Source organism: Dendrobates tinctorius, unplaced genomic scaffold, assembly GCF_039654945.1.
Source record: "Dendrobates tinctorius isolate UK_male_01 unplaced genomic scaffold, ASM3965494v1 ptg000086l, whole genome shotgun sequence".
NCBI classification, from domain to species: Eukaryota; Metazoa; Chordata; class Amphibia; order Anura; family Dendrobatidae; genus Dendrobates; species Dendrobates tinctorius.
The window spans coordinates 67,315,766-67,342,325 of NW_027361754.1; the positions used below are offsets into that span (position 1 = coordinate 67,315,766).

The 26,560-nt window shown below is 41.8% G+C and overlaps 1 protein-coding gene across 6 annotated transcripts in view; it reads right to left on the reverse strand.

Moving 5' to 3' along the window:
• Window positions 1-25,390, reverse strand: part of KAZN (kazrin, periplakin interacting protein) — a 901,428-nt gene extending 876,038 nt beyond the window's left edge. For 2 of the 6 annotated variants that reach the window (XM_073585547.1, XM_073585544.1), the window contains exon 1: window positions 24,979-25,375. In XM_073585547.1, coding sequence (XP_073441648.1) covers window positions 24,979-25,060 — 82 coding nt within the window. In that variant the 5' untranslated portion in view covers window positions 25,061-25,375. Of the gene's footprint in view, window positions 1-24,978 lie in introns of all 6 variants that reach the window. The other 4 variants (XM_073585543.1, XM_073585542.1, XM_073585545.1 and 1 more) reach the window with 4 other exon arrangements.
• Window positions 25,391-26,560: the final 1,170 nt, after the last annotated feature.

Sequence of the window (26,560 nt, forward strand, 5' to 3'; positions counted from 1 at the left end):
TCAGTTTTGGACCCAGGTGGTCATGCGGGTCGCCCCAGACCATCAAGAAAATTGCAGATTTTTGGTGTTGCATGGTCTGCATGATGCCGTTGTTCTGGGGTTTCCCTGGTTGCAAATTCATAATCCAGTTTTGGATTGGAAATCTGTGTCTGTGGTGAGTTGGGGTTGTCGGTGTGCCTTTAGTGAGGCTCCGGTTTTTTCCACCTCTCCTCAGTCGCATGATGTTCCTGACTATTTGGCGGACTTTTATGATGTATTTAGTGAGAATAAGTCTGCGTCCTTGCCTCCTCATAGGAGTTATGACTGTGCAATTGAACTGAGCCCGGGGTGTAAATTTCCCAAGGGTCGGCTCTTCAATTTATCTGTACCCGAGCACGAGGCTATGCGGTCCTATATTAAGGAGGCGTTGGAGAAGGGTCATATTAGACCATCCTCTTCACCCTTAGGTGCCGGTTTTTTTTTTGTGGCCAAAAAGGATGGTTCTTTAAGGCCTTGTATTGATTATCGTGCCCTCAACAAAATTACTATTAAATATCAGTATCCGTTACCCCTGATTTCGGATCTAGTCTCTAGAGTTAGAGGTGCTTGCTGGTTTACCAAGCTTGACCTCAGGGGGGCGTATAATCTTATCCGCATTAAGCAGGGGGATGAATGGAAGACTGCGTTTAATACTCCGGAGGGACATTTTGAGTACCTGGTGATGCCTTTTGGGCTCACTAATGCCCCTTCTGTCTTCCAGTGCTTCATGAACGATATTTTCCGAGACTTTGTCGATAAATTTTTGATTATCTATCTGGATGATATTTTGATCTTCTCCAAGGATTGGGATTCTCATGTGGAACATATTCGGACTGTGTTCCGGATCTTGAGGGAGAATTCCCTGTATGTCAAAGGATCGAAATGCCTTTTTGGAGTACAGAGGATTTCATTTTTGGGATTTATTTTGTCTCCGTCTACTATTGAAATGGACCCGGCCAAGGTACAGGCCATTTATGATTGGGTTCAGCCCACTTCTTTGAAGGCCCTCCAGAAGTTTTTGGGTTTTGCTAATTTTTATCGGAAATTTATAGCAAAATTTTCTAGTATTGCCAAGCCATTGACTGATCTGACTAAGAAGGGTGCTGATGTGTTGAATTGGTCTCCGGAGGCTGTTGCTTCCTTTCAGGAGCTGAAGCGAAGATTTACCTCCGCCCCGGTTTTGCGGCAACCTGATGTCTCACTCCCGTTCCAGGTAGAGGTGGATGCTTCTGAGATTGGTGCAGGAGCTGTTTTGTCCCAAAAGGATCCTGTAACATCTAAAATGAATCCCTGTGCTTTCTTTTCCCGAAAGTTCTCTCCATCTGAACGTAACTATGATGTGGGGAATCGGGAACTGTTGGCCATGAAATGGGCATTTGAGGAGTGGAGACATTGGTTGGAGGGAGCTAAACATCAAGTTGTGGTCCTCACTGACCACAAGAATTTGATTTACCTAGAGTCGGCTAAACGCCTGAACCCTAGACAGGCTAGGTGGGCCTTATTTTTTACACGTTTTGATTTTGTGGTCTCTTTTCTACCTGGAACTAAGAATGTCAAGGCAGACGCCCTCTCTAGGAGCTTCTTTGCTGATTCTCCTGTGGTGACCAAGCCTGCTACCATCTTAGGCGAAGGGGTAGTTCTTTCTGCCATCTCGCCCGATTTGAGACTTGCTCTGCAAGAGTTCCAGGAGGACAAACCTGAGCATTGTCCCAGTGGAAAGTTGTATGTTCCTGACCAGTGGAAGAAGAGAGTGATGTCTGAAGTTCATTGCTCTGCATTGGCTGGTCATCCAGGTATTTTTGGTACTAGAGATCTGGTGAGTCGCTCTTTTTGGTGGCCCACCTTGTCTCATGATGTCAGGAATTTTGTGCAGTCCTGTGGGACTTGCTCCCGGTCTAAATCTTGTTCTCGCTCTAGTGGGTTGTTGATGCCTTTGCCGGTCCCCAGGAGGCCATGGACCCATATTTCAATGGATTTCATCTCTGATATGCCGGTCTCTCAAAGAATGACTGTTATTTGGGTGATTTGTGATAGGTTTTCTAAGATGGTTCATCTTGTACCACTCCCTAAGTTGCCGTCTTCCTCTGAGTTGGTGCCCCTGTTTTTGCAACAGGTGGTTCGCTTGCACGGGATTCCTGAGAACATTGTATCTGACAGAGGAGTTCAGTTTGTGTCTAGATTTTGGAGGACTTTCTGTTCCAAGCTGAGAATTCAGTTGTCCTCCTCTTCTTTTCACCCTCAGACCAATGGGCAGACAGAGAGAACAAACCAGACCTTGGAGTCGTATTTGAGATGTTTTATTTCCGCTGATCAGGATGATTGGGTTTCATTTTTGCCCTTGGCCGAATTTGCTTTAAATAATAGAGCTAATTCTGCCACTTTGATGTCACCTTTTTTTTGTAACTTTGGGTTTCATCCTCGATTTTCTTCAGGGCAGGTGGAGCCTTGTGCCTGCCCAGGTATTGACACTGTGGTGGAGAGAATGCACCAGATCTGGGACCAAGTGGTGGATAAGTTATCTGGATCTCATCTGGCTAGACGAAGACTCCAGTATTTGGTTAAGTGGAAGGGTTATGGTCAGGAGGATAATTCCTGGGTCTCTGCCTCTGATATTCATGCCAAAAGATTGGTGCGTGCCTTTCATTGGGCTCACCCTGATCGCCCTGGTGGCGTGGTTGAGGGTTCGGTGACCCCTCCTCAAGGGGGAGGTACTGTTGTGAGTTCATTTTCCCGTTCTTCACTGAGGTCTGGTGAACTCCCTATTCTGTTAAAGGAAGGTAATGAGCCTGATTATCAGGCACCTGAGCCTAATGATGATGACTGGCTGAGTGGAGTCACGGACTGGATATAAGGCTGCCGACGCCCTTCTGCCCTGCGGGTGATTTCTCTGTGGACTTCTAAGAGACCAGTCTGATTCCTGCTCCTCTAAAGCTAAGTTTTCTGCTTTGCCTTTTAGCATTTGTTTTGTTTTTGTTTGCCCTGCTTTTCTGGATTCTGCCATTCCCTGCTGGGGTGAGCTGAATCTCCTTTTGCAGGTTGCTCTGTCTTCAGAATATTCCTGAGTACTGACATAGTCTTTTTGAAGCCTAGCGTCTTCAGGGCCTTTTTCACTGTCAGTCTGTTGGCTCTTATTTTCATAGGGTTTTTCACGGATTGCAGACAGCAGCCTTCCTGTCCTTTTCTATCTAGTTAGCTTGGGCCCCGTCTTTGCTCAGTCTATCTTTCTGTCTGTGTTGTGTTCTTTCTTCTTGCTTCACCGTCATTATATGTGTGGGGCTGCCTTTTGCTTTGGGGTCTGCTCTGGGGCAGTTTAGATTTCCCTTTCTGTCTTTAGGCTGTTTAGTCCTCCGGCTGTGATCGAGGGGTCTAGGGCATCGTAGGAACCCCCCACGGCTACTGCTAGTTGTGTTGATAGGTTCAGGGGTCTGCAATCCGATAGCTGCCAACCTCTCTGGTTTTCTGGACTTAGCTAGCATTTCTGTTTTTGCCTCCTACGGTGACTCAATCATAACAGATATCCCAAATGTTTGACCTAAGTCATTCAGTTTAAGGGCAATGGATCCAAATACTAATGAAATGTATGTAAACTTTTGGCGTTGCAGCAAGTAATAAAAATGCCTTAAAACATTCTCTCTCTCTCATTTCTGGTATTTGGCAAATATTAATAATTATGGCAATCCTAATTGACCTAAAACGGATGGAAACTTCTGGTTTCAACTGTAATATATATATATATACACTCACTGGCCACTTTATTAGGTACACCATGCTAGTAAGGGGTTGGACCCCCTTTTGCCTTCAGAACTGCCTCAATTCTTCGTGGCAGAGATTCAACAAGGTGCTGGAAGCATTCCTCAGAGATTTTGGACCATATTGACATGATGGCATCACACAGTTGGCGCAGATTTGTCGGCTGCACATCCCTGATGCGAATCTCCCGTTCCACCACATCCCAAAGATGCTCTATTGGATTGAGATCTGGTGACTGAGGAGGCCATTTGAGTACAGTAAACTCATTGTCATGTTCAAGAAACCAATCTGAGATGATTCGAGCTTTATGACATGGCGCATTATCCTGCTGAAAGTAGCCATCAGATGTTGGGTACATTGTGGTCATAAAGGGATGGACATGGTCAGCAACAATACTCAGGTAGGCTGTGGCGTTGCAATGATGCTCAATTGGTACCAAGGGGCCCAAAGAGTGCCCAGAAAAAAATCCCCACACCATGACACCACCACCACCAGCCTGAACCGTTGATACAAGGCAGGATGGATCCATGCTTTCATGTTGTTTACGCCAAATTCTGACCCTACCATCCGAATGTCGCAGCAGAAATCGAGACTCATCAGACCAGGCAACATTTTTCCAATCTTCTACTGTCCAATTTCGATGAGCTTGTGCAAATTGTAGCCTCAGTTTCCTGTTCTTTGCTGAGAGGAGTGGTACCCAGTGTGGTCTTCTGCTGCTGTAGCCCATCTGCCTCAAAGTTCGACGCACTGTGCGTTCAGAGATGCTCTTCTGCCTACCTTGGTTGTAACGGGTGGCAATTTGAGTCACTGTTGCCTTTCTATCAGCTCGAACCAGTCTGCCCATTCTCCTCTGACCTCTGGCATCAACATGGCATTTCCGGCCACAGAACTGCCGCTCACTGGATTTTTTTTCTTTTTCGGACCATTCTCTGTAAACCCTAGAGATGGTTGTGCGTGAAAATCCCAGTAGATCAGCAGTTTCTGAAATTCTCAGACCAGCCCTTCTGGCACCAACAATCATGCCACGTTCAAAGGCACTCAAATCACCTTTCTTCCCCATACTGATGCTCGGTTTGAACTGCAGGAGATTGTCTTGACCATGTCTACATGCCTAAATGCACTGAGTTGCCGCCATGTGATTGGCTGATTAGAAATTAAGTCTTAACACACAGTTGGACAGGTGTACCTAATAAAGTGGCCAGTGAGTGTATATAAATATATATAGAAAAAAAAGGAAACAGCACAGTAATTAGCTTCGGGTGCATGGCCCCTGGCAGAAAGTCCTACTATTTTCAGCCACAATTTCAATATTCATTCCAAAAAAAGGCAGCACTCCATAGTAACGTTTTTCAAAGTGGTAGGTGAGTTTTATTCAGCCCACATATCAAGGCAACATTTCGGCTCAACAGAGCCTTTCTCAAGCAGTGGGTGTTACAAAAAAGTGTCTTTTTATAGACCATATAACAATCTCTCAATTGTCAATCATTTTACAATACAAAAAATTACAATTCAGTGCATACAATTTCTTTCATTATAGTCAATAGGCTCTATATGTGCAAACAGTGCAAAAAGTGCTTTGTGCTCAATACAATCTTTATATTTTGCATTTACTTCATCTTATTAGTGTTTTTGTGATTGCACATTTAGTCATACAGTATTAGTGTCTCATAATCCCTTTGGTTTACATACCACCACATGGAGGATGTCATGAACACAGAGAACGCTATATCTGGTGTTCCTATAGCTCAACTGAGCATGTGCTATGAGTCATCAGCTCTGTCATGTGAAGCCAGCCAATAGAAAAGCATGTGTGGCATTTCCTCTCTCTGCATCACCTCAAAGACGCCATATTGTGTGTGGCAGAAGGTCATATAACACTATTAAGCCTTTAGCCACATCCATATTAGGTTTTTAACCAGCGTTTTTACATAAACCATATAAGGCCACTAATATATTAATCTTATGACACCATCAGTCACAATATTGCTGCGACTTTTGAAAAAACGCTGTTTTTTTATATATAGGAAAAAAAACGCTGTTATTTACATATAGGGAAATCTATAAGGCTGCCATTTCTTTACCTTGATATATAGGGATTTAATATTATATTGTTAATTGCCCTGGAGCCCCAGACAACACCCTTATCAGGTTGCTTCTGGTTTATCCAAATAGCCACTCACGTGCACCGTATGACCTTCATCAGGCCACCTGATTCACCCCAGTGGCTAAAGGGCAATATATATCAGTTATCCCCGCAGCCATAAAAATCCACTAATCATCAAATTAATGTAAAATTGGCTGGCCACATGACAGAACCCATATAGAAAACGTTCACAAAAACTTTAGTCAAAAAATTTTTTTTTTACAAAAATTGCTTTCCATGCAGAAAAAAATTATTATTTATCAAAAGTCCATTCGTCCTCCATGTTCCTAATATCCTCACCAGGGTAATTTCAACACTCTTATGAATAGTGATAAATCTAAAAAAGAATAAAAAAGAGTTAAAACCTGGGATAATCATTCCCAATATATCCATAGGTCAACAATACAACACATATAGCGGAACAATTTTATATAACAGTATGTATTTTAAATTCAGCATTTAACCCTTTCGGTCTTAATGTATTCAGCTCATAGATCCACTTCAGTTCCTTTTTCTTAAGTATGAGTTCTCTATCCCCACCCCTTCTCTGTACAGGGACCACATCAATTATTCTAAATCTCAAGTCCCTCTCGGTATGATTACACTCAACAAAGTGTTTCGGGACCGGCAAATCAAGTTTCTTCTTTCTAATAGTATACCGATGTTGGTTTATTCTGGTCTTAAAATCCCACGTGGTTTCCCCAACATACCACAACTTACAGGGGCATTCCAAGAGATATATCACATGATCAGAATTGCATGTTAGAAATTCATTTATCTTATATATTTTAGAGGTCTCATGGTGTTGGAAAGTTGAACCCGTTAACATAAGTGAACAATTCACACATGACAAACATGGATAACAACCTATTCTCTTGTTACCCGTTAGTGTAACTTGTAAATTCCTTTTCAAAGATCCAATATCAGATCTAACTAAAAAATCTCCAATATTCTTATTCCTTTTATATGCAAACAATGGTGGTACCGTTAGTTCCTCAACATGGGGTAAACACTTACCCAGCCTACCCTAATGTTTTTTATAATAGTGGATATATCTTTACTTTCCTCATTATATGCAGTTATAATTGGGATTCTTTTTAAAAAACCTCTTTTCTTATTAATATCTGATTTGCCACTGATTAGCTCTTTTTAGACACTTTTTTGTAACACCCACTGCTTGAGAAAGGCTCAGTTGAGCCGAAATGTTGCCTTGATATGTGGGCTGAATAAAACTCACCTACCACTTTGAAAAAAGTTACTATGGAGTGCTGCCTTTTTTTGGAATGAATATATATATATATACATACAGTGGGGTCAGAAAGAATATAGACCCCTTAAAATTTTTCAATCTTTGTTTCATTGCAGCCATTTGGTAAAGTCAAAAAAGGTCACTTTTTTCTCATTAATGTACACTCTACATCCCATCTTGACAGAAAAAAATAGAAATATAGACATTTTTGCAAATTTATTAAAAAAGAAAAACTTTTTTTTTTACTGCTAAAAAAATAAAGGAAACACTATTCCATTTGCGACAGGCTGTTTGTGCTCCCTTTATTTCATTGAACAGTATATATATCCAGTGTATGTATATATATACAGTTGTGGCCAAAAGTATTGACACCCCTGCAATTCTGTCAGATAATACTCAGTTTCTTCCTGAAAATTATCGCAAACACAAATTCTTTGATATTATTATCTTCATTTAATTTGTCTTAAATGAAAAAACACAAAAAGAATTGTCCTAAAGCCAAATTGGATATAATTCCACACCAAACATAACAAAGAGGGTGGACAAAAGTACTGGCACTGTTCGAAAAATCATGTGATGCTTCTCTAATTTGTGTAATTAACAGCACCTGTAACTTACCTGTGGCACCTAACAGGTGTTGGCAATAACTAAATCACACTTGCAGCCAGTTGACATGGATTAAAGTTGACTCAACCTCTGTCCTGTGTCCTTGTGTGTACCACATTGAGAATGGAGAAAAGAAAGAAGACCAAAGAACTGTCTGAGGACTTGAGAAACCAAATTGTGAGGAAGCATGAGTAATCTCAAGGCTACAAGTCCATCTCCAAAGACCTGAATGTTCCTGTGTCTACCGTGCTCAGTGTCATCAAGAAGTTTAAAGCCCATGGCACTGTGGCTAACCTCCCTAGATGTGGACGGAAAAGAAAAATTGACAAGAGATTTCAATGCAAGATTGTGCGGATGTTGGATAAAGAACCTCGACTAACATCCAAACAAGTTCAAGCTGCCCTGCAGTCCAAGGGTACAACAGTGTCGACCCGTACTATCCGTCGGCGTCTGAATGAAAAGGGACTGTATGGTAGGAGACCCAGGAAGACCCCACTTCTTACCCCGAGACATAAAAAAGCCAGGCTGGAGTTTGTTAAAACTTACCTGAAAAAGCCTAAAACGTTTTGGAAGAATGTTCTCTGGTCAGATGAGACAAAAGTAGAGCTTTTTGGGCAAAGGCATCAACATAGAGTTTACAGGAGAAAAAAAGAGGCATTCAAAGAAAAGAACACGGTCTCTACAGTCAAACATGGCGGAGGTTCCCTGATGTTTTGGGGTTGCTTTGCTGCCTCTGGCACTGGACTGCTTGACTGTGTGCATGGCATTATGAAGTCTGAAGACTACCAACAAATTTTGCAGCATAATGTAGGGCCCAGTGTGAGAAAGCTGGGTCTCCCTCAGAGGTCAAGGGTCTTCCAGCAGGACAATGACCCAAAACACACTTCAAAAAGCACTAGAAAATGGTTTGAGAGAAAGCACTGGAGACTTCTAAGGAGGCCAGCAATGAGTCCAGACCTGAATCCCATAGAACACCTGTGGGGAGATCTAAAAATGGCAGTTTGGAGAAGGCACCCTTCAAATATCAGGGACCTGGAGCAGTTTGCCAAAGAAGAATGGTCTAAAATTCCAGCAGAGCATTGTAAGAAACTCATTGATGGTTACCGGAAGTGGTTGGTCGCAGTTATTTTGGCTAAAGTTGTGCAACCAAGTATTAGGCTGAGGGTGCCAATACTTTTGTCTGGCCCATTTTTGGAGTTTTGTGTGAAATGATCAATGTTTTGCTTTTTGCTTCATTCTCTTTTGTGTTTTTTCATTTAAGACAAATTAAATGAAGGTAATAATACCAAAGAATTTGTGTTTGCAATCATTCTCAGGAAGAAACGGAGTATTATCTGACAGAATTGCAGGGGTGTCAATACTTTTGGCCACAACTATATATATATATATATAAATCAAAAAATAAATCAAAAAAAGCGCAGCACTACCAAAATTAAATAGTTGGTGCAAAACCTATTCAGCAGTGTCCAAACAGCCAAATTAACAAAAGTAAAAAAATAGGCAGCACTCAAATTAAATGTGAAAAAAAGTGGATACTTTACTGATCCTCAAGTGGCAACGTTTCAACGGTGACCCGTCTTTATCAAGCCTGGCTTGATAAAGACGGGTCACCGTTGAAACGTTGCCACTTGTGGATCAGTAAAGTATCCACTTTTTTTCACATTTAATTTGAGTGCTGCCTATTTTTTTACTTTTGTTTATATATATATATATATATACAGTGGGGCAAAAAAGTATTTAGTCAGTCAGCAATAGTGCAAGTTCCACCACTTAAAAAGATGAGAGGCGTCTGTAATTTACATCATAGGTAGACCTCAACTATGGGAGACAAACTGAGAAAAAAAAATCCAGAAAATCACATTGTCTGTTTTTTTTTCATTTTATTTGCATATTATGGTGGAAAATAAGTATTTGGTCAGAAACAAGCAATCAAGATTTCTGGCTCTCACAGACCTGTAACTTCTTCTTTAAGAGTCTCCTCTTTCCTCCACTCATTACCTGTAGTAATGGCACCTGTTTAAACTTGTTATCAGTATAAAAAGACACCTGTGCACACCCTCAAACAGTCTGACTCCAAACTCCACTATGGTGAAGACCAAAGAGCTGTCAAAGGACACCAGAAACAAAATTGTAGCCCTGCACCAGGCTGGGAAGACTGAATCTGCAATAGCCAACCAGCTTGGAGTGAAGAAATCAACTGTGGGAGCAATAATTAGAAAATGGAAGACATACAAGACCACTGATAATCTCCCTCGATCTGGTGCTCCACGCAAAATCCCACCCCGTGGGGTCAGAATGATCACAAGAACGGTGAGCAAAAATCCCAGAACCACGCGGGGGGACCTAGTGAATGAACTGCAGAGAGCTGGGACCAATGTAACAAGGCCTACCATAAGTAACACACTACGCCACCATGGACTCAGATCCTGCAGTGCCAGACGTGTCCCACTGCTTAAGCCTGTACATGTCCGGGCCCGTCTGAAGTTTGCTAGAGAGCATTTGGATGATCCAGAGGAGTTTTGGGAGAATGTCCTATGGTCTGATGAAACCAAACTGGAACTGTTTGGTAGAAACACAACTTGTCGTGTTTGGAGGAAAAAGAATACTGAGTTGCATCCATCAAACACCATACCTACTGTAAAGCATGGTGGTGGAAACATCATGCTTTGGGGCTGTTTCTCTGCAAAGGGGCCAGGACTACTGATCCGGGTACATGAAAGAATGAATGGGGCCATGTATCGTGAGATTTTGAGTGAAAACCTCCTTCCATCAGCAAGAGCATTGAAGATGAAACGTGGCTGGGTCTTTCAACATGACAATGATCCAAAGCACACCGCCAGGGCAACGAAGGAGTGGCTTCGTAAGAAGCATTTAAAGGTCCTGGAGTGGCCTAGCCAGTCTCCAGATCTCAACCCTATAGAAAACCTTTGGAGGGAGTTGAATGTCCGTGTTGCCAAGCGAAAAGCCAAAAACATCACTGCTCTAGAGGAGATCTGCATGGAGGAATGGGCCAACATACCAACAACAGTGTGTGGCAACCTAGTGAAGACTTACAGAAAACGTTTGACCTCTGTCATTGCCAACAAAGGATATATCACAAAGTATTGAGATGACATTTTGTTTCTGACCAAATACTTATTTTCCACCATAATATGCAAATAAAATGAAAAAAAAACAGACAATGTGATTTTCTGGATTTTTTTTTCTCAGTTTGTCTCCCATAGTTGAGGTCTACCTATGATGTAAATTACAGACGCCTCTCATCTTTTTAAGTGGTGGAACTTGCACTATTGATGACTGACTAAATACTTTTTTGCCCCACTGTATATATACACACTCCCTGACAGAAGTTATGTTGCTTATCTATGTTATGTAAATAAAATCTTATAACCTGACGTTAAATTCAACCATTGGTTGTATAAATTATTCTTTTGAAAGCTGAAACCCACCGAAATGTGGTTTAGGTTAAGAAATTACATTGGCATCAATGCAGAAATATTGATCATTTAGTGGACACAGAATGGTCAGATTTTGGTAAGACGAAAGTTTTGTCACCTGGTCACATAATGCACCCAATCCTAGTTTACATCCTCACCTGTGTTCAGTAAATGATTGGTTAATTAGTGGGTGTGTATAAGAAGAAACCCATCACCCCAGACCTTAACTTGAGCTGCAACTTGAGCTCTGACAACATGCCAAAAATCCACCCTGCGACCAAAGTCTGGATTATCAAGATGCTGAAGACCAGATCCACTGCAGAGGTGGCTGGCACCTTTATTGTGTCTCAGCATCAAGTACAAAGAATTAAAAATAGAGTCAAAGAGACTGGAGGTGTGTTTGACAAGCCCAGGTCTGGCAGACCCCACAAGACAACTGCTCAGGAGGAACGTTTGTTGGTTAGAAAATCCAATGCAAGCCCCTCTTTCACTGCAGCAGAGCTCCAACAGGTCTAGTCACCTCAAGTCCCTGTGTCAACTAAAACAGTTTGTAGGATTCTGTCTCAAAATGGCCTCCATGGTCGAATCAGTGCCCAGAAGCCAGCACTAACCAAAAGGCAAATAAAAAACTGTGTGGCATTTGCAAAGTCCCACAGCCTGCGAAACAGATGGACGCTGCAAAAGTGGCAGAAGGTGGATTTTTCTGATGAATCTTCAGTAGAATTGCACCACAGCCACCACAAATACTGCAGGAGACCTACTGGAGCCCATATGGATCCAAAATACACCCAGAAAACAGTTAAATTAGGGGGTGGAAAGATCATGGTCTGGGGTTACATTCAGTATAGGGGTGTGCGAAACATTTGCAAGGTGGAATCCAATATCAATAGCCTAAAATATCAAGAAGTATTAGCAACCTCTTATATTCCAAATCATAAAAGGGGTCAAATTCTGCAGCAGGATGGTGATGGTGCTCCATCTCATACATCCATCTCTACAACAAAGTTCCTCCAGGCAAAAAAAGATCAAGGTGCTCAAGCACTGGCCATCCCAGTCACCAGACATGAACATCATTGAGCATGTTTGGGGTAGGATGAAAGAGAAAGCTTGAAAGACAAAACCAAAGAATCTAGCTGAACTCTGGGAGGCATGTAAGACTGCATTCTTTGCTATTCCTGATGACTTCATTAATAAATTGTATGAATCATTGTTGAACCGCATGGATGCAGTCCTTCAAGCTCATGGAAGTCACCCAAAATATTAAATATGACCAATAGCACCACAACTTCATTCACCAATTTTATGCAACATATATTTGTATTTTAAGTTAATTATTTGTTTGAATATCACATTACTTTCTGTGGCCAACAAAACTGTTGTCTTGCCAAAATCTGACCATTCTGTGTCCATTAAATGATCAATATTTCTGCATTGATGGCAATTTATTTTCTTAACCTAAACCATATTTCGGAGGGTTTCAGCTTTAAAAAGAATAATTTATACAACCAATGGGTGAATTTAACGTCAGGTTATAAGCTTTTACTTACATAACATGGATAAGCGACATAACTTCTGTCAGGGAGTGGATATAAGATGTGGGTGTGTATGACATCAACATGTGTAAATTACAAAATCAAAATAACAAGATGAGCAAATAAATAAAAATAATAAAAATGAAAAAAGGCGAGTAAGTATGTAAATTAAATATGCACATACAGTATATACTATACAAACATGCATACATATACATAAACACGTACACGTGCACATGTGAAAAAATACATGTCAAAATATGTAAAAAATGTGTGATAAGTGTATCATAAAAGGTATGGTGAAAAAAGGTACCGTATATACTCGTGTATAAGCCGAGATTTTCAGCCCATTTTTTTGGTCACGTGGTACCACTCATTAAACTCATGAATATGCGCATATTTATGACTTTAATGAGTGGTACCACATGACTGCTGAAGCAGAAAGAGCACAGCAGTGCCGAGAACATGGAACAAGTAGGGGCTTCGCTGCAGAGACGAGCGCCAGGAGGGGGTGAGTATGAACGGAGGGTGGGCATATTCACCTGTCCTCGTTCCAGAGCCGGCAACGTTGATGAGCAGCAGGAGGTGAGTATAGCTTTTTTTTGCAACGGAGGCAGCGGCAGCAGCAGCAGCAACATGATGGGGCCACTCACTGTCCTCATTATCTGGGGCAACACACTGTGCAGCAAAACTGTGGCCACTCACTGTGCAGCATTATCTGGGGCCACACACTGTGCAGCATTATCTGGGGCCACTCACTGTGCAGTATTATCTGGTGCCACTCACTGTGCAGCATTATCTGGGGCCACTCACAGTCCAGCATTATATGGTGCCACTCACTGTCCTCATTATCTGGGGCCACACACTGTGCAGCATTATCAGGGGCCACACACTGTGCAGCATTATCTGGGGCCACTCACTGTGCAGTATTATCTGGGGCAACTCACTGTGCAGCATTATCTGGGGCCACTCACTGTCCTCAATATCTGGGGCCACACACTGTGCAGCATTATCTGGGGCCACACACTGTGCAGCATTATCTGGGGTCACTCACTGTGCAGCATTATCTGGGGCCACTCACTGTGGGTATCGGGGGTGTCAGAGATCATACTCACTCTCTGTAGCCCCCCTGATTGCTCCACGTTCTCGGCGCTGCTGTGCTCTTCCTGCTTCAGCGGTCACGTGGTACCACTCATTAAACTCATGAATATGCGCATATTTATGACTTTAATGAGTGGTACCACATGACTGCTGAAGCAGAAAGAGCACAGCAGTGCCGAGAACATGGAACAAGCAGGGGCTGTGCTGCAGAGACGAGCGCCAGGAGGGGGTGAGTATGAACGGAGGGTGGGCATATTCACCTGTCCTCGTTCCAGAGCCGGCAACGTTGATGAGCAGCAGGAGGTGAGTATAGTTTTTTTTGCAATGGAGGCAGCGGCAGCAGCAGCAACATGATGGGGCCACTCACTGTCCTCATTATCTGGGGCAACACACTGTGCAGCAAAACTGTGGCCACTCACTGTGCAGCATTATCTGGGGCCACACACTGTGCAGCATTATCTGGGGCCACTCACTGTGCAGTATTATCTGGGGCCACTCACTGTGCAGCATTATCTGGGGCCACTCACTGTGCAGCATTATCTGGGGCCACTCACAGTGCAGCATTATCTGGGGCCACTCACTGTCCTCATTATCTGGGGCCACACACTGTGCAGCATTATCTGGGGCCACACACTGTGCAGCATTATCTGGGGCCACTCACTGTGCAGTATTATCTGGGGTCACAAACTGTGCAGCATTATCTGGGGCCACACACTGTGCAGCATTATCTGGGGCCACTCACTGTGCAGCATTATCTGGGGCCACTCACTGTGCAGTATTATCTGGGGCCACTCACTGTGCAGCATTATCTGGGGCAACTCACTGTGCAGCATTATCTGGGGCCACTCACTGTCCTCAATATCTGGGGCCACACACTGTGCAGCATTATCTGGGGCCACACACTGTGCAACATTATCTGGGGCCACTCACTGTGCAGCATTATCTGGGGCCACTCACTGTGCAACATTATCTGGGGCCACTCACTGTGCAGCATTATCTGGGGCCACTCACTGTGCAGCATTATCTGGGGCCACTCACTGTGCAGCATTATCTGAGGCCACTCACTGTGCAACATTATCTGGGGCCACTCACTGTGCAACATTATCTGGGGCCACTCACTGTGCAACATTATCTGGGGCCACTCACTGTGCAACATTATCTGGGGCTACTCACTGTCCTCATTATCTGGGGCCAAACACTGTGCAGCATTATCTGGGGCCACTCACTGTGCAACAAAACTGGGGCCACTCACTGTGCACCCTAGGCTTATATGTGAGTCAATCATTTTCCCCAGTTTTTTGTGACAAAATTAGGGGGGTCGGCTTATACACGGGTCGGCTTAAACACGAGTATATACGGTATTTATTATAATATTTAATTTAAAAGAAACAGTTGTATGCCATCATGGATGCCACAGTCCGTAATTTGGGATTTCATTATATGTTTTTTATTTCTTTGAATTTAATAAAGTTAATTATTTTGTATCTATTGTATGATAATTCTAGTCCTGGCACATTTTTTGTTCTTGGCTATGTTAGTGTACATAGAAAGCAGCCAATCAGAGGTGTGGGCAGGGTTATACAGAGCTCTGCAGCAGAGAAAACTTTGTATCACAACTGCTACACCCTGTAAACTAAGTGACACATTGGTGGAATCAGGGTCTCTGTCCCTACATAATTCTGCTGTCAGATAAGGTCGCAAAAACCTGATGACCGACTCTGACGGCTATTCTGCTTCTCTGCGTATTCCCTGGAGACAGGCAGCCATGCACTTACAGCTTATTAGCAGACAATTTAAACTATGGATTTCTTTATGTAAAAACGGTTTCTTTAAGAAAGTTAAGGATATACTCCACATTCTAGTGCCTTTCCGTGCATGCCATTGGTTTGGGGAATAAAATCCTGACGGCAATAGGAAGGAAAGCGAGCTCAGCAGATATTCTGGTTGTACTCTGGTGCTCGGAAAGTCATCAATAGTCAAGACTTCCGAGCTGGATCTTCACTTTTTGGATAAAATCCTAATAATGATGAGTTTTTGATGCTGCATATATATATATATATATATATATATATATATATACATATACTATGTGTATACATGTTTTATATCTATTCTATTTTAAACTGTCAGTGTGATTTTACAGTATAGCACACTGAATTGCCGGCTTTTCTAAAGGACACTTGTGCGTATTTCTCGCAAGTCACACTTGTGGTCCGTGTGTAATCCATTTTTTTCTCACCCCCATAGACTTGCATTGGCGAGTCTTGGCCGAGATACGGTGGAAATTGCAGCATGCTGCAATTTCTCTCGCACGTATAATACGGGCGAGAAAAAAAAGGATGATGGGAGCTGCCCCATAGATTAACATTGGTCCGAGTGCTATGCGATTTCTATGTCGCATTACACTCGTCCGTATTTCTCTCTAGTGTGACTCCGGCCTTAGGAGAAGAATCCAGGTTTTTCTGTATTGTCAAAAATTAGATAAACAATGCTGTTTTCCAAAAGTGCATCAAATAAATCGGAATATACATAAAAAAACGCAATTAGAGAAGATTGTTATTGGAAAATTGTAAAATACATAAAAACCGTAGAAAAAAAAACACATTTACGCTACATGTGAACAAGGAAACCACAACACATGCAGGGATTGCCTATTTCTTAGTCAATTCCTGCATGTGTTGCTGCTGTCATATAGCCATGAGACATGCAGCCGCGGTGACTCGAACATTTTTTTCGAGCACACTGAAGACATTCGGTTAGCACCAGAGCATGCTCAGATAACACCTTATCCCAGCACATTCGCTCATCACTAATAATGATATAGTTTTGTAGTATGGTTCCATACAATTAAATTGATACCCAATTGATACCTTTTTTTTCCGTTTTACTGCTTCTACACAAGAAAATCACTTTAAAATTTTGCAATATATTCTTATGGCCATAACTGTTTCCTTTTTCTGAGTACTGTCCTCTATGAGGGCTTGTTTTTTTATGTTCCAGTGTATTCACATTGTATGCCCTATCCATATACGCACTGTAAGCAAAGTCTCTGGCAGCAAAAGAATAATTACTGTGTCGTTGGAAAATCCCTGTGCAGACTACCAATTTTTTTTATTAACCATTCATTTAAAATCAGTATTTTTATCATTTCATCTTGAAAGAATTTTCTTTTCATGCTGACAATCAGGTTTATCTTTCTGCTTTATTATGCTGTAATATTTACGAGAAGATCGTGTATAATTGAGTTATAAAATGATTTTTTTTTAGCAAAGGTGGCTAATACAAGGCAGCCCATAATGTATCCCCACATATCTCTGCGCAATGCAACCAGACCAACATAAGACTAGTGATCAAATGATGAACAGCAGGCCCTCATTGAACTTGTTTCGTGAATTGGCCATTACAACATTTTGAGGCAGAGTTCCACTGCTCTTAAGTAAAGAATAGTCTCACTGCTCTTACCGTAAACAATCCATAGTCTCACTGCTCTTACAGTAAAGAATTCACAGTCTTAATGCTCATTCAGTGAATAATCCATAGTCTCACTACTATTAGGCTAAGTGCACACGTACCGGAACTCTCGCGGAAATTACCGCGAGAATTCCGGAATTCCATTCCGCTGGAAAATCGCATTTTAAATTCCCGCGATTTTCCCGTGGAAAAACTAGCATTTTGCAAGCGTATTTAGCTTGCAAAATGCTAGCGTTTTCCAAGCGATCTGGAGCATCGCTTGGAGAACTGATTGACAGGTTGGTCACACTCGTCAAACACAGTGTTTGACGAGTGTGACCAACTTTTTACTACTGAGGCTGCCTATGCGGCATCAGTAGTAAAAGATAGAATGTAAAAAAAAATTAAAAATAGTGTTATTCTTACCTTCCGGCGTCCCACGCATACGTTCCCAGTAATCCTTTGCGAAAATGCCCGCGATGACGTCCGTTCTCGCGGGATCGCGATGTCTCGCGGTAATTCGCGATGACGTCGCGCGAATGACCGCGAGACTTCGTGATCCCGCGAGAACGGACGCCATCGCGGGCATTTTCGCAAAGGCTTACTGGGAACGGATGCGTGGAGAGAGGCGGGAAGGCTGCGCGGGACGCCGGAAGGTAAGAATAACAATATTTTTTATTTTAAATTCTATTTTTTACAGGGATATGGTACCCAAAGCCCGGAGGACAGTCTCCTCTCCTCCGGACCGTGGGTACCATCCGCAATTGTTCTGCTTACTTTCCGCATGGTGTGCACAGCCACATGCGGGAAGTAAGCGGAACAATGCATTCCTATGGGTGCGGGATCGCCGCGATTCCGCAAATTAATGAGCATGCTGCGTTTTTTACCGCGAAGCGATTCCGCCGCGGTAAAAACCGCAGCATTAGCACAGCATTGCGGAATCCCATAGGAATGCATGGGATGCTTATTTTTTGCGTTTTCGCAGCAAAATCGCGCGGTTAAAACCGCCGCGGAAACGCGAAAAAAACGCCACGTGTGAACTCAGCCTTACAGTAAAGAATCCATAGTCTCGCTGCTCTTACAGTAAAGAATCCACAGTCATAATGCTCTTTCAGTAAAGAATCCATAGTCTCACTACTCTTACAGTAAAAAAGCTATAGTCTCACTACTCTTACAGTAAAGAATCCATAGTCTCACTGTTCTTACAGTAGAGAATCTATAGCCTAACTGCTCTTACAGTAAAGAATCCATAGTCTCACTGCTCTTGCAGTAAAGAATCCATCGTCTCACTGCTCTTACAGTAAAAATTCAGTCTCGCTGCTCTTATAGTAAAGAATCCATAGTCTCAATGTTCTTACAGTAAATAATCCATAATCTCAATGCTCTTACAGTAAAGAATCCATAGTCTCACTGCTCTTACAGTAAAAAATCCATAGTCTCACTACTCGCACAGCACAGTAAAGATTCGCCACTTGTGTTGATGATTAAATCTTTTTTCCTGTAGAGGTAGAGGATGCTCCCTTGTCATCGTTGTATGCCTACTTGTAAAAAGATCATTAGAAAGATCTCTGTACCGTCCCATCATATATTTGTAAATATTTTTATTCTGTGCTGTTACTTTTTGAGCCCTTTTTTGACTGCCGGCCTTTTTCTCTTTTTTTTTCCTTAAGCATTTTTCCAGCATTTTTTGTGGTGTCTCTTTTTACTGCCATTTTCTGTTTATTTTTTAACTCCATTTAATGATGAAGAAGCTGAAATGCTGGCTAAAGACTGGAGTTTCTAGAGACTTTCCATTTACTTCTATTAATAAGTATAAAGCATCTTCAAGGCGAAAACACCCGAAGAATGGTCAGGACACTTTTAATAACTGCTTGATGCTACGGGTTAGAACAAATACCCATTATAAACTATGAGCAAAAAAATCAGCTCACCCACCAGGAGATCTGAGGCATGGAAGCTGGCAGTGCAACAAGGTAGAAATAGAAAGTAGGAAAAATCCAGGGTCAGGGATCCTCTATAAAAAAAAATCTTTATGTCAAAATGGTGTTAAAAAAGTCACAAGATAGAGTGAAAAAGCAAATGTGTTTCAGACGGAGCCTTTTGACATTGCACATGAATAAAGGCTCTGTCTGAAACCCGTTTGCTTTTTCTCTCTATCTTGTAAGTTGAACCAACTTTTTTAAAACCAAACAAGTCGTTTTTTATAGAGGATCCTGACCCTGGATTTTTCCTACTTTTCATCCTAATCTTTGGAGATATTCACGTGTCAGTTTTTGATCAGTCTCACGGATCAAAATGACCATTAAAAGTTTATGGGTCCAAGAAAATTCCGGAGAGCACACGGATAAAATCCATGATTAACAATGTAGGAGAAGTTTTGCTTCATATTTTATCCTGGTGCAAATGTTCTCATTTTTGTCACGTTTATACTTACATCTTGCAAATCCAGTATGGAGTTCATTGGTTCATGATCTATAGATGTCCAGGCATCTTCATGCTATATTTGACTTTGAAGTCTTGCACTTTTTACGCAGCTGCCCAGAAAGAATGCAATGTGAATGAATATTGATTGTTCAGTCTTGCTCACTAAGCAACGAAATCCACTTAAAAAGAACATCGCAACTAAAATGCTACATCTGCACACGCAAAAGACAAGATGAGTTACACTGCTCCCAACAAAAGGAAGATCATGGCTGACCGACGATGAGGCATTAAGAGAGAATACTCTAGTGTTACAGTAATTATCGATATTGGTCCCTAGACACTTTTATATTGATAACAGAAAACTGTTACACAACACAGACCGTGCCATCAAAAGTATTGATTTCACTGTTTTTTCTCTAATTAACTGCCATCCTTAATAATCTCTCAAGACTCGGTTTATCAAACATTTTCATGTTCTCCTTTCATTGTTACGTCTATTCCAGAAATTCTATTAACATTGTGGAAATATGTCCCATAAATCAACATGCAGCATCTAAGAATATACATGTCTTACTCTCTTCCAGTCGGTGACCTCTAAGCAAGGCCTCGCTTTCCCTACCGTATAAATCGGACGACTGCAATGCGGAGAAAACATTTCTTTGGGTAGAGCTTTAGTACCACTATGACTAAGTTCAGGTGTACTCAAGCATATTTTTGATCTGTGTACAATCTTGAACAGAAACAAATAGATCTGCTCAAAGGTGCCTTCCGGAAGAAGGCACTAAGCCGAAAGGTGCGTTGGGGTGGGTGGCACCACGACCCTCTAGGTAATCCTTCAGGCATCTACTGTATGTACCTTATTTTTACGGTCTTTTGCTCTGTATATTCCTTCCTATTGTGGTGGTCAGCCTCTATGGGTTTTTTCTCTGTGCTCCAAGTATACTTTTACCTTTGATACACTCTCTATGTTTACTATCTACACTGGCACACCTTGTTGCACAATTCATTTGCACCTTTGAGCAGACCTATTTGTTTACAATTGTTTACTTTGTATGTAGTGTCCCTTACCTGTCTGCAAACCGAGGTTCCATCTTCTTGGCTTACCATTGTCATCTCCCTGTCATTAGCCTTTTGTTTCTACACTTGTGTTAATATTGTTATCTCAATAAAGTTTTCTACTTTTAGTACATTGGTTATTGTTAGTGTTTTTTTTCTTAATATGATTTTCAATTCACAGATGTTGTTTCATTAGTCAAATTTGAATGATTCTAACAGTGTAGGAGCTGACAATTAGCAAGTAACAGAGAAGGTCCCTAGATAATGACATCTTTGCATTTGGCAAATGTACTGAATGGGAAAACTAGCATTGAAATAATGATCGTTATATATACAGGGGAATGATTCTTTCTTTGCAGCTTTTTGAAATCTTATGTTATAAATCAGGCCCTCAGGCCTGGCACTAGGCATAACACCGCTTTGCCTGGAGTGTTCCTCTAAGCTGTCACCTCTGGTTGTATATCCATGGAAATCCCTTCATCAATCAGTTATGTCTAAGGGATGTGTTGCATGCACGCCACTCAGTATATGAAGGCAATACAAAGGAGACATGAGTTCTTTTAGGAATCCTGGGGAAATCTTATTCAGGGCAATCATTAATTGTATTTCTTTGCAGTAGAAGGGAGGTGACGGTTTATAAAGGCATACAAATATGACACAGTTCTGAGCTAAAGTTGAATACAGGGGTTTAAGTCAAGCTTCTTTTCATCATAAAGAACCACTTCTCTTCATGCAATGCTTCATCAACATATATAAAAGTCTCTTCACAGACAACTTCTCTTCACACACAGTGTCTTAACCTAAGCAGAAGTGTACCTTACTCATGCAGTGAGGTGTAGGGAGGGGGATGAGTTCAGTGCTGTAGCTCTCTCACTTCTATCTTGAGGTAATAAAGATGTTGCTGGCTCTCCTGACTGCTTCTATGATTACAGCGATTGCTTCTCAGCTTCCCAAGAAGAACTGGTATATACAGCTTGTCTGATTTCAGTCTGACAGGAGACTCTCTAACACACACCTTACTCTTGGATGTCAAGAACACAATAACCACTTTAACAGTATTCCTTGGGGCTGAGCTAACCACTCTCTGTCTGCTGTAACCATGTTAACCGTTATAGTTGCTGGATAATTCTAAAACCAACAGTACAGCTTCTATCTGTCACAGATGTAACATACTTCTTATATCCAACCAATAGTGAATTGTTTCCAATGACGTTAGTCAGGTAGTAGTTACTTCTCCTAGTATTACACTACTATAAGGAAAGGCTAATGTGAATGGTTGTTATTCTAAAGATACCAATTATAATAATCCTGTGATACTGTCATACCCAGAGATACTATAAGTGCAGCAAGTAGTGATTTTGCTTGAGCACGGGGGATGTGAACTTTGCCGAATGCTGGGTTTGCAGGCTCTTAAAAGATCAGACTGAGGAAGTCATTTGGAACGTAGAAGTTTTCCCTAATTTTTCTCCACAGAGGCACATAATCTTTGTGGCTACATATCTGAAGAGGTATATAGTATAGTGGTCACATATCCAAAGAGGTACACAATATAATGGTTACACATCCAAAGAAATGCTTTAAGTTTGGCCTTTCTTGTGTAGAGACACAAAACTCGAACTATCTTCAGATAGCACAATATAAGTTAGATGTTAGCGGTTGACCTTGAGGTTTGTTGGCAATTTACCTACAATTTACTGGGTTCAATTCTCAGGCCTCCCTCTTGTGCAGTAAAACTCACTTCTCTGTCCTAATAGGTGGGGAGTCACGCCTGAACTCTTGTCTGGCACCATTCTTATCTAATCTATTTGTTTGAACAAACTTCAATTACCACTTGTAGCCGACTTACCGCGCTATGTGGCCAATATCGTGTCCCAGCACCATGCCACAATTGCCCCTTCTGACTAGAGGACACACTCGGCCAAGGTTGACGTCAGCACCTGGTGCACCTGAGCAAGTGCCGGGGCCATAAGCAGGCGGGGGACCCACTCAGCATTGGGGACACCGATGCGCTAGTGGGGATCGGTGGCTGTGCCAATGTTGGTGCCTGCTCAGGGCCCTGGTACCTGTGATACTTACCGCTCCCCGCGGCGTCTTCCACGTCTCCTTACTGTGACGTTTCAGGTCAGAGAGCGCGATGACGTTACTAGTGTGTGCCTTCTGCCTGAACAGTCACAGTGGAGAGAGCCAGAAGACTGAGATGCTGAGGAGTCCGGGAGCAGAGCAGCTGCCAGTGAGGATAGGTGAGTATTTCATCTTTTATGTTTGGAGCAATATGTGGAGTCTATCATATAGTGCCCATTATACACTTGAGCATCACATATGGGGTCCATTATATATGGAGCATTATATGGGACCCATCATACACTGGAGCATCATATATATGGGGCCCATCATATACTGGAGCATCATATGGGGCCCTTTATATATGGAGCATCATATGGGGCCTATTATATATGGTGCATCATAAGGGGCCCATTGTATATGGGGCATCTTATGGGGTCCATTATATATCGAGCATCTTATGGGGTTCATTATTCTGTATGGAGCACTATGTGGTTCCCATAATACTGTATGGAGCATTATACAGGTCCATTATTCTGTATGGAGAACTATATGGTGCCCATAATACTGCATGAAGGACTATGCGGTCACCATAATACTGTATGGAGGACTATGTGATGCCCACAATACTGGATGGAGGACTATGTGATGCCCATAATACTGGATGGAGGACTATACTGTTCGGTTTCAGAGATATTGTAAAATGTCCAATAGATATCAGTCCTGTAATGTGTGAAGTAAGTGAAATCTTTGGCATTGTTCTATACCTATAAATCTCTGCTGTATTTATGCATCATGAATTGTGGTATGTTTTAAAGGGGCTCACTGAGACTCTTTTTCCGGAGCCCACGAAAACCTGGAGCTGGCCCTGAGCTCGGCCATCTACAATAGCATGGCATTTAACCTGATTCTCTTAGGCATCATGTCAAATATTACTCAGAGACCACTGTGACCTCCATTAAAAAGGAAAACACCAACCTCACAACATAATCATTGGATAGGTCTTATCAGCAATATATTAAACAGTTTATTTGCAGTGGCAAGTCTTCTAGGCGAGAAGCACATTGCTTGCAAGCTCTTTCATACACAGCTTGTAAGTGCTGCTCTGAAGCTGGTTGGATTGTTGGATCTGCCCAACTTCAGTGTCTGACGACAGAGGCACATCTACCTTTGCTTACAGTATCGGAGATAGCACTGTTGGGCCAGCAGCTCAATCATTTCGGTGGCTGAGCTGTTAATCAGGCAGGAGCTCACTGCTCCCTGGAAAGCAAGAAGTCGGGAGACTGGGGAGCGGTCTGCTCCTAAAGACAAACTATGAGAATGACCCTTTAAACCGAACTTTCATTGGGCATACACCTGTCTATCCCAAATTTCCATTCTCCCCCATACACATGAGCGCTTGGCCGACTGTTCTTGTGCTTTCCATGACAAGTAAGAAGGTCAACTGGTACCACCACCATTGACCGGTTTGGACCACTGTTATCTAATGCGTATGGGGACTTTTAGGCCAAGCAGGTCTTATCCAGCAAATTAAAGATAACAAACTTAACACCCAGCAGAATTCCCTGGAATGTTCCTTTTAAATTTTAGCTGCATCTCTAATTTATCTGTGAACTGCTCACACATGCTTTTATCGCAGCAAGCCTCTACGAGCAGCCCATCGACTAAATACAGGCTGCCGTACCTGTCCCTGCTTTCTACTGACAGCAGGGGGATGCAAAATATACAACAGGCCTGTATGGCTATTTTCACAGTATTCGGAACTGAATGGAAAGATATTCTATTAATGTCTATAAATATACAGTGCGTATATATATATATATATATATATATATATATATTACATTGGCGAAGAACAGTCTGCAGACTATAGTCTATTATTATGTGGCAATATTATGCCATTTCTACAATGCACTCAGATTTAGGACAATTTAAACAGTATATATATATATATATATATATATATATATAGCATGTGCAGCAAATAGGATACATCTGTTGCACGCCAGGTAATTGGTTCCCATAAGCTTCCATTTAGTCTATAATAAATCATGAAGATCACCGGCGGAATATCACATAAACCCACAGTAATACACAGAATATATCAATATATGGACATACATATATATAGGCAGAGTCCATGATTCTTACCTGCTTCCATGACTTCACACTGCTGTCCGAATACATGGGAAAAGGTGACAGGCCCAGTAGCATCCATGGCTCTCAATGTCATGTGTGTCTAAGTCCAAGGAGACCACCGCAGCGTGTTTACCAGCGTATTAACCCCTATGCCTGTCAATTCTGCACAACACTACAGCCCCAGTATGTATAATCAGAGACGTAGCCTTCCCCAGATCCAGAAAGCTCCCTTGTTTCTGCAGCTACATCCTCAGATGCAATTAAAGCGGAGAGAAAGGGAGAGCAATGGGGACAGAGCCTGGCAGCTGCAGACGGAAACCGATTTCAGTTATTAACTCCAAAATGCAATATCTGCTTTTAATTTGGTCATGTTAGTAAGCTCGAACGACCTGCCAGCTCATTTCTGATTGAAGGCTGGATGTGCTCTACTTAAAATTCCAAGAAGATATTTAGGATCGCCGAATCCCGCTGCTCTCTGGTCGCCTTTCCCTGAAATACTGATTGCTTGTATGCTGCTTCCTAGCTCAGCACTATATATAGGATGAAAAAAATGAATGCATTCTTCATAAAGACAACACTAATATTATTTTATAATGCAAAATCATTAGATGCTAAACCAGCATTGCAGCTAAGCATTCTATCACCCAATTAATTTGCTCTCCTGGCCTGAAATCTTAGGCCTCTTTCACACTTCCGTTTTTGACAATCAGTCACAATCCGCCAGGTTTTGAAAAAAAACGGATCCTCAAATTTTTTTTGAGGATCCGTTTTTTTCCCATTGACTTGCATTAATGGCGGATTGTGACGGATTGCTGTCCGTTGCATCCGTTTTTTGTGAGGATCCGCCAAAAGTTGCTGTCCGTCACCATCCTCAAAAATCCTGTGCCATCCGTTCACATCAGTTGAGAACGGATCCGCTTGTCCGCCTTTTTGGCGGATTATAACTGATGCAAAAAACTGAAGTGTGAAAGAGGCCTTAGAGGATCATCACTTGCCATTTACTTTACCTAGTGCAAATACCGCTGTTCTCCTGAATCTGGCCTATAAATATTCATTCTACATTAATCTAGTCTTATACACACAACGCTTAGGAAAAACAGCAACTTATTATGGTAACACCATGACATAATATAAATCATTTGGAGTGCCTCAGTGAAAAGGACCAGAATTCAGATCAATCGCAATACATAATAAAGGGGGAAGTGGTAAAACCACAGAAAATGACCATAGATCCATAGTTTAGAAAGATCTGACCTGAACCCCATAGAAAATTTTTACAGGGAGCTGAAACTCAATGTTGCCATTGATAGCCCCAAAATCTGAAACATCTGGAGAAGATCTGTATGGAGGACTGGGCCAAAATCCCTGTTGCAGTGTGTGCAAACCTGGTCAATAACTACAGGAAACATCTGACCTTTGGTATTGCAAACAAAGGTTTCTCTACCAAACATTAAGTTCTGTTTTTCTGCTGTATCAAATACTTGTTTCATACAAAAAATTCAAATTAATTATGTAAAAATCATACAATGTGATTTTTTTCTATTTTTTTTTTAAGATTCTATTTCTTGCAGTTCTAATGTACTTACGATGAAAA